General features: G+C 39.7%; 2 protein-coding genes across 3 annotated transcripts; both read left to right on the top strand.

Moving 5' to 3' along the window:
• Positions 1-57: 57 nt before the first annotated feature.
• On the top strand, positions 58-5403 carry LOC148737219 (uromodulin-like). The gene is made up of 4 exons (XM_088749281.1): positions 58-69; positions 143-302; positions 2950-3090; positions 3584-5403. Exons 1-4 carry the CDS (start codon positions 58-60, stop codon positions 3949-3951), a joined length of 681 nt encoding a protein of 226 aa, XP_088605407.1. The 3' UTR covers positions 3952-5403.
• A 34-nt stretch (positions 5404-5437) lies between these two features.
• Positions 5438-11018, top strand: LOC148737218 (uromodulin-like). Of its 2 annotated transcripts, none has more exons than XM_088749056.1 (5): positions 5438-5643; positions 6704-6966; positions 7675-7789; positions 7954-8094; positions 10084-11018. In XM_088749056.1, the coding sequence occupies exons 1-5, from the start codon at positions 5571-5573 to the stop codon at positions 10446-10448; spliced, it is 957 nt and encodes a 318-aa protein (XP_088605182.1). In that variant the 5' UTR covers positions 5438-5570; the 3' UTR covers positions 10449-11018. The 2 variants fall into 2 exon arrangements, with proteins under 2 accessions (XP_088605182.1, XP_088605183.1); XM_088749057.1 differs by lacking the exon at positions 5438-5643 and adding an exon at positions 5672-6545.
• Positions 11019-15745: the final 4727 nt, after the last annotated feature.

Here is a 15745-nt window from a genome sequence, read left to right as displayed (position 1 = left end):
GTGGTGTGAATTTTCGGTGCATAAATACTGAAGGTTCCTTTCACTGCAGCTGCGAAGATGGATTTGATGGTGATGATGAAAATTGCACTGGTGACTAGAACAGCGCATTTACTCGTTACTTTTGAACATTCTTCATTGCTAGCTTATTTATTTTAAAACTGACTTCAATATTTGTGCAGATATAGATGAATGTCTCACCAATATCCACAAATGTGATGTCAACGCTGAGTGCAACAATACCGAAGGTTCTTTTAACTGCAGCTGCAAGGTTGGATTTAATGGCGATGGCAGGATTTGCACAGGTAACATTTGTCCATCTAAGGTTTCTAAGCATCGGAATTAACAGATTCAGAACCCTCGACCTGGTTTTTTATATTTGTCAAAACATGACGAATAACGAATGCTTTGCCTCTTCTATCAAAACATTCCACGTGCATCCATATCGCGATACACGCACGCTAACCATGAACCAACGGTCAATTGATTTTTATTTAAAATTCACTGCAAAATGCATTCATCTATGTATTGTCAATATAGATTTCTGTTCAAGGTTGATGATACGTGATAGTCGAGACAATATTTGGTGAGAAAACATCAAGGCACATGAAAATTGTTAAAATGTGTGTGAGTCTAGATATAGAGAAGAGTATCACCAGAACCCAGCTACTCTTACGAAGGTAAACCGGAGTTCAATTACAGTCAGTGGGAAAAACGTTTCACCTTTTCATTGGTAAAGTTTGGAGCTGAGGCGAAGCCATCAGGAAATATGCAATTTGGACAATGTTCGACTTTTTCCTGGACTTTTCTCTAAGTTTTCTTCGTTTATTGTAAGTGAAATGTCGGAACAAGCGAGCTTGCAAGTAGCAACAGATGAACCAAACAAAGGTTTCTAAACATGCCAAGCGCCGTAATTGATGTTATTGACGAGAATGACCAAAGAGAAAACGAAATGCGCTGTCAGAGCCCTGGAAGGTTTTTACGCTCAGTTAGATTGTAAGGTAACGTTCCCTAGTAAAACTGAAACACGGATTCTTTATTGTAAAACAGATAAAGTAGCCTTGACTGCGCTCAGCTCTGTTGTACAGCACTTAGGAAACGTTTAGAGCAGTCAAGAAGTAGGGAAGAACACTCGTCTGCCAAATTTCCACCCCTTACACTTCTTTTATGCTCTAGCCGCTTCTTGCTTGCTTTACAAGAAAACGGAGTAAGGTCAAGGCTTCTTCATTTGCTTATTATACGAAAGGAGGATGAATGACATGATGTTTGTGAGATGCTAAACCGAGTTAAACACATTGTACACGGTACAGGATAAGGACAAGTTAAGACATGATAAAATTTTTAGCGCAAGGGCCTCGTCAATTTAAATCGTAACCCTGATATTTCTTTTATAGCCTAAAACACAATACTAATCAAACGTAAAACAAAAACAACAGCAACCGACCAAACAAACAAGCAAACAAACAAAAAAACAAACACACGTAAAATTTACAATTGACTATTAAAAAGAAGTAAGAGCTATTGGAAAAAATATCAATTGAAACCTTCCGTACTAGGAATCTCTACTCAGGAGGCACCTCTATCTAAAAGAAGCAAGAGTTACTGGAAAAAGAAACTGATGCCATAACCTTTGCATCTATCTCGAAGTCTCAGAGCTGCTCCCTAAATAAAAATGCAGATGGTTTCAGTCATAGTGAGTGGAAAAGTGTGTTGAAGATAATCTCAGACTAAATGTTTTGAACTGGAGATGTTTAATCTGGACGCAATCTTCTCATTCGGTACAGCAACAAATTACATAAAACAGAAGGCTAGACTCGAAACTGAAACAAATATTGAATTACAAGAAAAAGAAAAACACACAAAGCGACGACTTACATATTTTTGTCCATCAGCAAGCTAAACCGAACATGAGCATCAAAAGACAATAAAAAAGCAAACCTTCCTACGCACAAACAACGCACAACGATTTGAGCACATGGTCGCTAACATTATGTGATCTGCACAAGGGGGGACCGGAGGGGCAGACTGTCTCTAAAAAAGTGGAAAAGGAGAAAATAATGTGTTTGTAAGGACTATATGTGCAGATTACTTTCAGTGAACTTATTTAATTTTTGTGTGTGGTACACAGAAGGCTTCCCTGTTAGAGAGCACCACTAGTTTTTATTAGCTGTTTCCTCTACAAGTTGACTTATCGCCTGTCTTTGTTCTTCATCTGCCTCTATGCTTTCTTAGACCACGACTCTTTCTATCGACTTCCGATCCAGGCCATCAGTGGCTCATCCGAGGATGGCTCTTGATAGAGCTCTTGATGTGCTATTGGTACATTTTATACCCATTCCCATCTCTTTTGCTATACTTTCCGAATCAGCTCTACGTGTGGATTTCATTATTTAGTTCCTTGACCTTTTTCACGTATAGTTTTTGTACAAGTATCATGGAATCTTAAAATATTAGGTTTTGTAATACAATAATTGCTACTACATACATTTCCATATTAAGGGAGTCTCGAATTCAAGTTAACTTTATATAGTTTGATCAACTGGGATAGAATGTTTGAGTCGAGCTAAGCACCTATCACACTTTTCTGTCATGGTAAAAGTAAGTTTTTGAATCCATTTGGATTACGTACTGGTACCGTAAAAATGGCACAGACGACAAAGATGTTTTACAATTAAGATAAGCCGATACAAGGAAGTTTATGACTGATAAAACTTTCTACGTTCCTAAAGCTTTTTTCTCCCAACAAAAATATCTTAAATCAATTTTAAAGGAATTTATTTTGTTTCCTTTATGGAAAAAATGTTTTACTGTGTTTAGACTTTTCAAAACCAGTTTGATATCAGTCTATTTCTTTTGCTTGGTGAGCCCTGGTGAAAAAAATGTTAAACCCACACGTAGAAATGACTTACAGGAAGTGTACAGTATGGACAGGTGCCTTTTTATATTTCACAGATATTGATGAATGTTCAGTTGGCGTTCACGGTTGCCTCAATGGAACAGCCACGTGCATAAACACTATTGGTTCTTACACCTGTTCTTATAACCATGGTTACGTTGGGGACGGAAGTACAAGTTACAGTGTGCAGTCACCCGGTCAGTTTGATTTTTTTTCTTACAAGAACTATGAAAGGATCCGACTTACAATAAAAATGCTATTTCAGAATTTTTCGTCTGACCTGAGTTGCTGCTACGAGACTGTTGCTCTTCATTTTTTAGATGAGGGCGGGTTAATGATTTGTGAGAATGAGTCGTGAGTATTTATTCGTTGAGATATCTATAATTTATTTTTTAAAGAAATATGAATAATTTTTTATACGAAATAAGATTCAAAGCTCTTTTCCACGCACATGATCGGGGGAGAAAATATTACAGTAGTAGGATAATGAACCAGTAAAATTTATGATAGAAGAAAATTTTCAACCATTCCGGATTGAATGTTGAAACGATCAAAATACGTAAGGAGCATTCGAAAAAGTCGGTGGTTAAATACAAACGGAACTGACAAAAATAACGGAAAAGAAAAAAATTAACACAAACAATAATGAGGCATTGTTTATATCGCTGTTTTGACTCTTTTCTTTCTCAGAATGTCAAAATCCTTCAAGTCTTAAAGATGCCGAAAGGAAAGAAACTTACTCCGGAAGTCTTTCAGTATGCGACAGTTCACTCGGTCCAAATTGGTTTCGTTTTCAGGGAGCAGCCGGAAATAAAATGGCTACCACATGTGTCCCAACTGACCGGTGTGGAACCCATGCCACTGGCTGGTTGAACGGGTCTCATCCTACCGTGAGCGAGGGTATAGTCACAAGGCAGGTCTGTTTTCATTGGTCATCAAGATGCTGTGAGTGGTCTATCAACATCCAAGTAAGGAATTGCAATGGATATTTTGTGTATAACATCAGCGGCACACCTCCAGAGCATCCGTGTAACTTGCGATATTGTGGTGCTGACTAAAGTTATCATGAAAACAATACGAAGTCCGTTTTGCTCGTAGGCCGAGTAAAATAGAATTACCACAAATATACTACTGACTTCACCCGCATGGATTTTGTTTCTTGTTTTGAAATGAAAGGGGTATTGGTAGTCATAGTTCTTAAACTCGCACACAATATTTTTCCGAACAAATCAGGGTGTAAAACTTCTTTGACGTTATTTAACCCAGTTAAGGGTGAAAATGTTAATCAGTAACAAATTTTGAAGAAAATAATCACTTTTTAAATGTAAATAGCGAACACGGCGTAGGGGTTACCAACGCTTACCTACGTTTAAAGTGTACACATGTCCGATATCAGTCTTTACTCTTTTTTACTTGGTCTTTCTTCGTGGTTAGTCGTGACAGCAGTAGTTGAGAGGCATCAATGAATCCGTCGTTAGTCTTATACCGCAAATTAGTGATACGCTGTAAATTCCCATTGCAGTTGTGATAGCCTTTATTTGTAACTTGATATACTTTAGTGAAATAATGAGTAATAAAAAAAAAGTTACCAAATATTTGAAAAATATATTTTTGTCTGAATAATTCAACGTGGCTGCCATTTGTAGAACCTGTTATTGGGTTGGCAGTCACTTACCGATCGAATAAGGCGTGCGCAAAAGAGAAAAAATATCAAAGATTGAATTTCTCAACGCGGCCATTGTGTTCCTCTGCTTTACGTCCGTATTTGTGCCCCGTTCTGCAGAGTATGACCGTGGCATATTTTGCGCGTTCCGTTGTCCTTTTAGGGTAAAATAGTGGGTAACTCAATGTTCTAAGAAATAACAAGCATTCTGCTCTCCCAGATACAATCACATCTAACCTTTTTAAATCTATGTAAGCCCAGAGCTAATCAATAGTTGGTTAGATAGTTAGTCCTCTTCGTGCTTCTATCCACATAATGACTCGGCGAGAGATTATTGTTGGTTACCAGTCAGCCAAGAGGTAATTAATTTTTTACTCGGCCTACGAGGTAATTTTCTATCTACGGTTTGGCTCCAAGATTCTTTTAGTAAAATGTGAATAAAATGTTTTCTGGATGATTAGAAAACGCTGCCTTTTCTTCTTTTATTTGACGCGGGTTTTCAATTCCTGACCTCTGTATTTGTAGATGACGTGATTCTTTTCCACCTTCTCTGGAACTTTCGAGTCAGCGGGTGTCGAAATTACGCGGTTCCATGTTTTGTCTTCTCGTGTAAATGTTTTCCTCCTTCGTTTGATGATGCAACACCTGTAAATAAAGATTTTACTTTTGGCAGTAGGAAAGGAGGATTAATTGGAATTATTGTGAACGGAAATAAGACGAAAACGAAAGTCAAAATGTCTATTCAAAACAAAAATGTAATGTATCGCGGAAATGCGAAGGCCATAATATAACAGGTGAAATATAATATAACAGGTTAAAAAAAAAAAAAAAAAAAAGAAAAGAGAGAGAGAAAAAAAAATATATACACAGCAAATATTCTGTCAGGCCCCCCAGAGGATTAAAGTAAGAAGCCTTGTTAAAGTCTCAATCAGCAGTTAATGTTTAGATAGCAGGTTTGCCAAACGTTTCTTTTACTCCCGAGCTGAGGTTCCTGTTTGGCCAGGTTCTGAGAACATGGTACTTTTGCTTCATCTGTTTTTAATCTCTTTGGTTCTTCCCCTTGGGCAAGTTTTATGCTGCTATGATGGTAACATTTCTTTCTTGTTTTTAGAAATTCAGTTTCAACATTGTGTCTGTTCGTGTGGTAAACTTCTCCTCAACAGTTTATTGAAAAAAAAAAAACTTCGGTATGCAAAAGTGTAAAGACTGAACATAAGTCTCTCAAGACTTAATTGATACAGTGACTTCAAATCTATAACAAAATTTTTTGATTCTGTAGGGAAACATATTCTTCCACTTCGTTTAAAAAAAATATCTGCCTTTGAAAGTACCCCACTGAGCACTACTGATTTTATCCCCAGTTTGTCCAACAGAGTTCTCGTAAGGTCTTTCACATTCCACTTATGTTTGTATTTCTCTAGTATATTCAAAAGAGACCCCATGGGACTGGAAGTATTGAAACGGTGATGAAAAGGCTTTGATACCTCTGAGCGAAAAGTAAACCTTTATATTCGAGAAATTTGGTAGCATTTTTCTTACTAACTCGCGTGTATCTTGTAAAACTATGACCGCTATCTTGATTATAAAGAGATAGTTGATACTGTTATTGAAAACAACCTTTCTTATCAGGTGAGGGAAATTCTTGTTTAAAAACAATGTGTGCACCAATGGAAAAATCATACTAGTTTTTCCATTTGAAATAATAAATTAATGTTAGCAGGAGTTATGAAATATTTAACTCCCCTAAGGTGTGGGCTTTACTAATTGTTTATAATTCACTTCTGTTCGAAAGATACCTGATGAGTTTTCAATTTTGATTCTTGAATAGCTTGTCGATTGCCCGCTAGGTAAACACAGGACTTCCTAATAAAGTTTACAGTTTTATTGAGTAACGGTTGATAAGCTTTTGGAGGTCAAATAATCGAGCGAACTTACCAATTAGGAAAAACCACTGATGGCATAGGATGCAAATTCTGTCTCAAAATAAAGGTGGGTATTTCAATGTTAACATATAGAATCCGGGGAAAAGTCGGAATTATCGATATACGTATTGTTATCTCCAGTTCAAACAGCTTGCTTAACGACATATGGAGATTCTCAAGGGGTAGAACCAATTCATTTTGATGTTTTATTAATTTCATTCTTAGATCAATGTCGTATCTTAGCATTTCCATCGACTCTGTTCTTCGTGGGAGAACGTCTTGTTAACCACACCATAGCAGACATCAGTGTGATTGACAGAGACACGTGTGAATATCGTTGTTACCTGGACCATAACTGTGTCAGTGTTAACTTTTATTTGGGGAAAAATAGAGCAGAGGCACACAACTGTGAACTGAATAACTCCACGGGTAAAGAACATGAGGACGATCTGGTGAAAACAACGAACTACGTGTACCATGGAACGAAGGTACGAGCGATTACTTATCACTTTCATTTACTTGGCTTTTAGCATTGAATGAGAGCTGAACGGATGCTCTTTATAGCCATATTTAGAAAGGACTTTGTATGGACCATGTATTACTTATAGATAGCGCCATCGAGTACCCTTCGTAGATTAGCAAGAACCAATAGACATTTGTTCTGTACCTTGGAGGACGCTTAGGGCTTTTAGAAAAGTGATCCATTTGTCTCGATTCTAAATAGAAAAAACTCTTATACATCTTTTTATTCAATGACGAAGAACCTCTATAAGTTATTTCTTTTGCAATTGTTTCGTCGGCTTAAAATTTTATAGTTGCAAGTAGCTTTTTTTATTCACCGATTTTATGAAAGTATTTTTTGGATTTTATAATAGTTTACTAGTTTGCGCAAGAGTAAGTAAAGAGCATAAGATCATACATCATGGGAAATTCCTTTCAAGAGAAGCTAAAACGATTAAAATACTTTTTCCTTCAAACTTGTCCTTGAACGTAGTAACAGATCGAAGACATAATGTCCTCCTGGCAAGGATGTTGACTGTAGATTAAGAGGTTTCGTTGAGCTGCTTACCGGCTCCTTATGTATTTATTTACTTGATCCTATCCTAGTTTATATTGGTTGCTTGAAGCAGTGGTTGTTCTAAGTTATGCACATTTCTCTTAAGCAGATTATTCATGTTCAACCTTTTTTCTTGAAGAATTTTTGTGCTCAATCCCCATGCAAGAACTACGGAACCTGTCAGTCGGGTTTTACGAGGCGACGATATCGATGTTTATGTCCTTCTGGATTCACTGGCCACGAATGCGAGACAGGTAACTGTTTAAAGGATAGAGTATATGCGAATTATCCATTTGGTTCAACGCTGTGATTTATAACAAACTTTTAGAGGTGTTAAGATTTGATGGGGGAGGGGGCCTATGACAAATATGCACTTAGAAGTGTACAAGATAATCAGGTAGCTTTTTATATTTCACAGATATTGATGAATGTGCAGCTGGTGTTCATACTTGCCTTAGTGGAACAGCTACATGTGTAAACACTATCGGTTCATACAACTGTTCTTGTAACCATGGTTACGAAGGAGATGGAAGGACAAGTTGCTCTGTACAGTCAGTCGGTCAGTTAATTTTTCTTTTACTTAGCAGTGATGTAAAAGAATGTAACTCACGATACCTGAGGTTTGCATTTTTGCTTAACCAATAGTATTTTACATTTTTCGTCTTGGCGAAGGCAGCATGGTCGAGTGGTCAGCATGTCAGTCTTGCAATCCACCGCTCCCCGGTTCAAGTCCCGCCCTGGTCACTACCTGAATTTATTTCACAGTAGCCCAGAGTTTCGAATCCTCGGCCATGCTTGTAATATAGCCAACTGGTTTGCCTTTGGCCAGTTGGGATTCTTAATAAATGTTATTTTCAATTTGAATTATTTATTTTAGTTGTTTCGTGGAAAACCTGTAAACTAGCTTCTAGCTAAGTGTTTCTTCACGTTAAATTGTTTATTATTATCATTAACAAAATTTTTTTTTTCATTGTGTAGGATTGGAGGGCGGGAAGTGATTTGTGAGCAGTTTAGTTGTTTTGACATATTTTGTTCTCAACCAAAGTATAGATAATGCGAGTGAAGATTTAAAGCTACTTCCTCTCGATCGCAGGACAGGGGCGTAGCCAGGATTTTCCAAAGGGGTGGTCACAGAGGCTACTCACCATTTACACCGCTGCTCTCCCGCGTGTATCAGCGGGCTCAGTCGTATTATCGCGGCATGAAGGCCCTTATTAACTAAATACAAGAGCCGTTGACGAGAATACTTCACAAAATAACAAAAAATTAAAAAAGTGGGCTTTTCAACAATGGCTTTTTCGGCCAAGATATTGTCATGGCGTTTTCACCACCTGAATATTGTAGGTTGTTTGCTCTAAAGAAGGCCTACCAAGGGGGGATCACGGACAGCCCTGGACCCCCCTGGCTACGTCCTTGGAGGAAAAAAGATTTCAGTAACGTCAATAACATTTTACTGAACTGTTAATATGTATGAAGACATGTATCTCACAAAACGTTTTGGTGTCTATGATCACAGAATTTTTACGAGTTTCGCCGTTGCACGCCATACTTTGACGAACTCGTAGGGAGAGTCAATATAAAAACACTGAGTAAAAATGCTCAGCGATACTGCACAACGAAACGTCTAATGATATATAAAGCTTTGCTTTCATGTCCAAATTGAGCACTCTATCTAGGATGAGTCATTGCCGTTGCAATTGCGCATGCTCGCTGGTTTACTCTAGTTTGAGCACTCTGGCATGGCTTAGACGATACCACAAAGGTTGGGTCGTTTGGGGTGACCGTCTCGGTTCTCCCCCATCTTAGCATTAGCACTGCACTAATGAGGCCCAGAAGGCCGAAACAGTACTGTCTGCAGTTAGTTATATATATATATATATTGTGGGAGGAAAAAGACAAGTAACCTACAAGTTCATCCTTACAAGCCTGTTTCGTGGTCGCCCACTCATCAGGGGATTTAATGAGAATCCCCTGATGAGTGGGCGACCACGAAACAGGCTTGTAGGGATGAACTTGTAGTTTACTTGTCTTTTTCCTCCCACAATATATACTTCGCTCTACTTCTATGTATTGAGCACCGTTCTACTAAAATCAAGTCACACTTTATAGATATATATTAAAAACTAAATCATTGGATAATGGAATTCTAGAATTTCGGCTTAGCCGTTATGGTATATCAGCCAATATACCATAATCTACAAATATGGCAAGCGTACGTGTCAGCTTAAAATTAAAAAGGAGCTAAAACTTTAATAAAATTTAATAATTCTTTTTTAACGTTTTTAATAAAACAATTATTCCACTCGCGCTTGTTGGATATGATGATTATAACCAACTCAGCGCTACGCGCCTCGTTGGCTATCTATCATCTCATATCCAAAGCGCGCTCGTGGAATAATTGTTAATTATACCATACATTTTAACAGTTCAGTTTTGCTGATTTTGTTTTGACCCTTGGGACGAACTCAGGGTGGACTGATCCCAGTCTATCAGCAAAGCAGCGTAGCTACAACCCTCTACTTGTGCATTTATCTGTTTTCTTCCTCAGAATGTCAAAATACTACAAGTCTTACAGATGCCAACAGGAAAGTGAATTACTCAAGAGGTTCTTTGTGCGACAATTCACTCGGTCCAAATTGGTTTCGTTTCCAGGGAGCTGCCGGAAATAAAATGGCTGCTACATGCGTCCCAGCTAAACGCTGTGGAACTGATGCCACTGGCTGGTTGAACGGGTCTCATCCTACCGTGAGCGAGGGTATAGTCACAAGGCAGGTCTGTTTTAATTGGTCAGGAGGATGTTGTGATTGGTCCATCAACATCCAAGTAAGGAATTGCAACGGATATTTTGTGTATTACATCAGTGGTACGCCTCCATCGCATCCGTGTCGCTTGCGATATTGTGGTGCTGACTAAAGCTATCATGAAAACAATACTAAGGCCGGTTAGCTTTTAGACCGAGTAAAATAGAGTAGCCACATATATACAACTGATTTCACCCGCAAGGATTTTATTTCTTGTTTTGAAATGAAAGTGATGTTGGTAGTCGTAGTTCTTGAACTCGCACACGAATATTTTCCCGAAGAAATTAACATGTAAATATTCTTTCACGTCATTCAACCAGGTGATGGGTGGAGATATTAGTATTCAGCAATAATTTTTTGAAGAAAATGATCAAATTTTAAATAGAAATAACGAATGCGGTGTAGGGTTACAAACGCTTTACTACGTTTAAAGTATACTTATGTCCGATATCAACCTCCACTCTTCTGAACTCGGTCGTCAGATAATTTTTTTTGTATTTTTTCGTGAGTAGTCGTGGTAGAAGGACATGGGAGGCATCAATGAGGCCACATTTAGTCTTATATTACAAATCAGTGTTATACTGTGAATTCCTTTTGAAGTTGTGCCGATAGCCTTTCTAAATCATTTGTAACTTGATGTACGTCAGTGAAATAATGAGAAATAAAAATCCAAGTTATTATATGTTTGGGAAAATATATTTTTGTTTGTCTGTTTTGTATTTACACTGTCAAGTTTATAGGCTAGGAAAATATCTGACGAGGACTGGAATCCAGCTTCTCTTCACTTCTTATATTCCAGATATATATTATATTCCAGATATATCTTTCCGCTTGTATTAAATGTAAACCATCGAATAAGGAATTGGCAATTCCCCTATCATTTCATTTTCTAGTATTTTAACTTTTAGCGTACGAAATAGTTCCTGCGGACTTATCTGAGCATATCTTAGCGATCGTATAAGGCTTACTTGTGTCCTCTTCTGAAGTGTTTTACCGTGGCATACTTTTCGCGTTCCGTTGTCATAAAATGGTAAAATAGTGAGTAACGCAATATCTTAAGAAATAGCAAGCATTATGCTCTCCCAGATACAACCACATGTAACCGTTTTAGGTCTATGTGAGCCCAGAGCTAATCAAGAGTTAGTTAGCTAGTTGGTTCTCTTCGTACGCCTATGCACATAAGGACTCAGCGATAGAACTTGAATGAACTTGATTTTGGTTGGTTGCCGATCGTTCAATCGATAGAAAAAAAATCACATGTGGTCTGTTTCCCCCTCCTCCAGCTGGTTCAGTTGATGAAGGTTCTGCCCACTCTGCTTCGGATGTTAACGTTGCTGACCCCATCCCTCCCGAGCCTGTGGACACTGCGATGGAGTGTGGTGATGTCTTTCCTCCTGCCTCGCAGGGCGCACTTGATCCTCAAGGATACTTAAATGAGGATGTTGTTGACCCAATTGTAGTTGTGTCTGGTCAAGGGGCTAGTGTTCCCTCTAGTGATATAGATTCCTCGGAGTCTGGTGTTAAATTGTATGACGAGCACTTCAGTCAGTTGGATGAAGTTGCTAGTGTCACCTCGTCGGTTGTTCAGGGTATTTTGAGCAATGGTGATATCCTAAGTAGTACAAATAATGAAATAATTAATGATACAAGTAGTGAAATAATTAACGATACAAGTAGTGATATAATTAACAATAAGGCCAGCGCTGGCAATGGGGAAGTTATCTTAGTTAATGAAATTGCAAACGAACCTAATACAAATAGTGAAAATACTACCTTACCTAATGTAGATGAGCCTCAGGACTGGGGTTACACTGTTGACTCTCAGGATGTGAATATGTCACCGGCCTCTGGCCAACGCAAAAGGCCCTCTACCTCCTCGACTTCTAAGCGCCGTCCAGCTAAGAGGACCCCGGGCACTCCTCAATTTCCTGTGGGCCCTTCGGCTGTTACTAGGGTTAATCCAAGTCGTTCGGCTAAGAAAAAGTCATGATGTTTCTTTCATGCTTTGTGATGGCTCTTTCCATCCTTACGTTAAATTGTAATGGTTTGTTTTGGTTTTTGTTGTGCCTCCCCTTGGCTGGCTAGGGGTTATGATTATTGTTTTGGTTTTTTCTGGTGCCTCCCCTTGTCTGGCTAGGGGCTATGATTATTGTTTTGGTTTTTTCCAGTGCCACCCCTTGGCTGGCTAGGGGCTATTATTATCGTTTTGGTCTGCTATTATTATTGTAAGTGCGTTCTTCCCTGGAGTGAGTGTGTAATTTTTAGGTGAGGTGGGGTGCGATTCCCCAGCGAGTTTGACGTCTGGTGATCCTCGTTTCTGGTGGACCCCATCCCTAAGGCATTGCACACCTGCCATGGGTTGGGCTTAGACATGTAGGTCGGCGGGCACTGCACCTCCCTTCATCGGGGGCCCGGCCGTCCACCTTAAACATAAAAAAAAAGAGTTGCAAGAGTTGGCACTGACGAGACCCACTTACCTGACGTGGGATTTTTCCTTGCTTGGTGAGTGTCGGCTCCTCATCCTAGTGGTGTGGAGTTTGGTTTGGTTTTGGTGGTTTTTAGAGGCTTAGTTCCAGTTAAGTGAGTACCTGCCGGGAGGGAAAACTTGTGGGCTTTTCATCTTGGGCAGGTGGTTCTTTCTTTTTTGCCTTGGCCTTGGTCACCCATCCCTCAGACTTGTCTGTTGGTTGGGGCCGAGCTTCGTGATGGTTTTGTCCTTTCATAGGACTATTGATGTGGAGTGTGGACGTCTCCCTGAGGGGATGACTTCTCCGGAGGCTGTTGAGTTGCTACTCGCTTATTTCGACCGTGAGTCCCAGCCGCGGTTGCAGCTATTCAGGCGTGTCCAGGGCGTGTGGCCCGAGTCACATTTGTTGAAGGTGGTCAGGTCGCTAAGTTGTTTTTCGAGGAACTTGGCACAGTACTTCTCGATGGGGTGGAGTGTAAGGTGGTTCTGCCACCCCCTCCCCCCCCCCCTCAAGTGTCGACAGTTATTGTTTCCTGGTTTCCCTTTGAGGCTCCTAACGAAGCCATCTCGTTAGCCCTCTCGGGTTACGGTATTGTTAAGTCAGTGCGGCATCAAGTATGGCCTGGTAGGCCTTCAGTGTCTACAGGCTCTAGGGTGGTTTCAATGATTGTTCAGAAGGAGATCCCTAGTTTCATATCTATTGGGGGAACTCGTGTTAAGATATGGTATAGGGGCCAACCCCTAAGATGTGGGCTGTGTTGCAAGGTCGGCTACCAGGCTGCAGCTTGTCCCTCTAAGGGCAAGTGTTTTAAGTGTCATCAAGAAGGGCATTTTGCCATAAATCGCACGGTAGCCGCTGGTGCTCTACCTGGGGTTACGAATGTACCTGCGGTCACAGGCTCTAAACCTATTGCCGATCCGATAACTGGTGGGGATGAAGAGGTCGTTTCAGTCTCAGGTTCTGAGGCTGGCTCCGAGGCAGGCTCTGAGGGAAGTGAAGATCGTTTTGCCTCCTTGCCTACGGCCAACGGGGGTGACGATGTTCCAGTACCATATGACTTAGTTGTCGTAACCGCGGTCGATGGTTTCGCTAGCTCTGCTGTTGAACCATCTGTCAGTCAGGAAACGAACAGTCCCCCTGTGGGCTCTGCTGAGCCCAATCCCACTGTTGAGGCTAACTGGTCTTCTGTTACTCGTCGTCGAGCTGGTGGCAAAGTTAGTAAGAAGGTTCTTAAGGCCCAACCCTCCCTCCCTAGAGGTGCTGTATTAGCTGTTAAAGAAATGGCCAGTGATCTAACGAAGCCATCAGTCACTAGCTCAAGACTTCTCCCCCTTTTCTCGAATAGCCCGAAGCTGTGTACTTTTCCAAAGGAACAGCTTGCCTTTTTGGCGGACATTGTTGTCTCTAATTATCTGCCTCATCGTGCTCGTAAAGATATTACTGTTTGGTACACGGACCCCAGATTTGTGTTTGAACAGTTTGAGCTTAATGCTGCTTTTGAGCTTTACCATATTTGTAAGGATAATATCCTAAAAGAATTTAAACAAAATAATTAAGAGGTCGTGACTGTAAATATCGAGAATTGCTGGCCAGGCTAAAAAGATCGAAAATTCTGATAATTTGCCTGGAAAACTCCTTTAGGGAGATATGTTCAAAAAAAAATTTCAAAGTTTAAAAAATAAAATGTATCCGAGGAAATGGGGAAAAACGAAAATTCGGGTTTTTACCTAATTGATTATGCAAAAAATACAGTAAAATTGAGCAACTTTAGCGTGCTAGTACTAAAGGAGGTTATTTCGTAAGAAATCGGGAGTTTTTTCACTTCAAAGTATAATTAATGTGACCTTTATATGTGGCAGTTTAAGGAGCTTTGGTTCATTTTAAAATTTACATGATTTTTTAACTAAGTGCTGTCAAATGCTTGTTGCAAGAAGCGAAAAATCCACCAGCTTTAAACCTTCAAAACGTGTCTTGGTATGTGTGGCATCATGTCAAACTACATGCTGGCACAAAGTTTGGTCCTTATAATAAAATAATATGTAATAAAAAATTTGGGTAATTCAGAAACGTACCGGCAAAACATAAAGCTTTGCGACACACTGTGGCCAGAGGTCACGAATTTGCATGATGCAAATCAGTTGTAGAAATCGTACCGCCTAACGGTTCTTGTGTAGAAAGGGCTCTTTTGACGGCTTCAACATAAAATGTGCAAGAATAATGACCAGTATTTAATAGCGTTTAATTCTTATTCAAGCCAATCAGGTTTTTGTTTTTTATCTCGATACTGTCTTGAGGAAAAGCAAAATGTTTCAATTTCGTGACAATTGTGACGTTGGATCAAAGGTGAAGTTGCCGAGTAAAGCGGACACAATCCTTTATTTCGTCAAAACTCCATTCTAAAGCATCCAGTCCTATATATCTCGTTTTAAGTTATTTGTATAAACTCTTTAATGAGTCTTTATCGAACAACATCTCGCCGGCCTGATCCTGTTTGACTTCAGGCTGACTGCCAAGTGCAGTTCGAAGGGGACTTTTTCATTTCCGGTTTGCGTCTTTAAGACGGGGACCGCGGAGCTATGGGGTTGAGTGGGCTGTTGCCCCACCAAGAACAATTTATTATAATCATTATTATTTATTTTAATCTTTGTAATTAAAAAAAAGTTCACAAATTTTCCTAGGACTGAAGCGCGGTTCCGGTGATTTCAGAAGCTCTAGATTTCAAAAATTGCGGGGGGAGCATATCCCAGGACACCCTACCTAGCAGTCTTTCTGAACCACGAAAGGCGTACTAAGAAACAGACAAAAGGAGGCCCCGGGACCCTCATTGATAAGTTGGTGTCAATGAGCTCACACTACGCGTGAACTAAAATAGCTCCTCCGATCTAAAATATGCTCCATGGCCCCCATTTTATATCAACGTTCATATAAAACTCAATATTTT

This window comes from Stylophora pistillata, chromosome 2 (assembly GCF_964205215.1).
Source record: "Stylophora pistillata chromosome 2, jaStyPist1.2, whole genome shotgun sequence".
Lineage (NCBI taxonomy): Eukaryota > Metazoa > Cnidaria > Anthozoa > Scleractinia > Pocilloporidae > Stylophora > Stylophora pistillata.
The sequence above is the reverse complement of the archived record's forward strand: the minus strand, read 5'-3'. Positions and strand labels throughout refer to the sequence as shown.

Coding starts and splice junctions, on each gene's coding strand:
- LOC148737219 (XM_088749281.1), top strand. Junction 303..2,949: donor CGATGGCAGGATTTGCACAG/GTAACATTTGTC, acceptor TATATTTCACAG/ATATTGATGAATGTTCAGTT. Junction 3,091..3,583: donor TTACAGTGTGCAGTCACCCG/GTCAGTTTGATT, acceptor TTTCTTTCTCAG/AATGTCAAAATCCTTCAAGT.
- LOC148737218 (XM_088749056.1), top strand. CDS start 5,571: ATGGTACTTTTGCTTCATCTGTTTTTAATCTCTTTGGTTCTTCCCCTT. Junction 5,644..6,703: donor AGTTTTATGCTGCTATGATG/GTAACATTTCTT, acceptor TTTCATTCTTAG/ATCAATGTCGTATCTTAGCA. Junction 6,967..7,674: donor ACGTGTACCATGGAACGAAG/GTACGAGCGATT, acceptor TTTTTCTTGAAG/AATTTTTGTGCTCAATCCCC.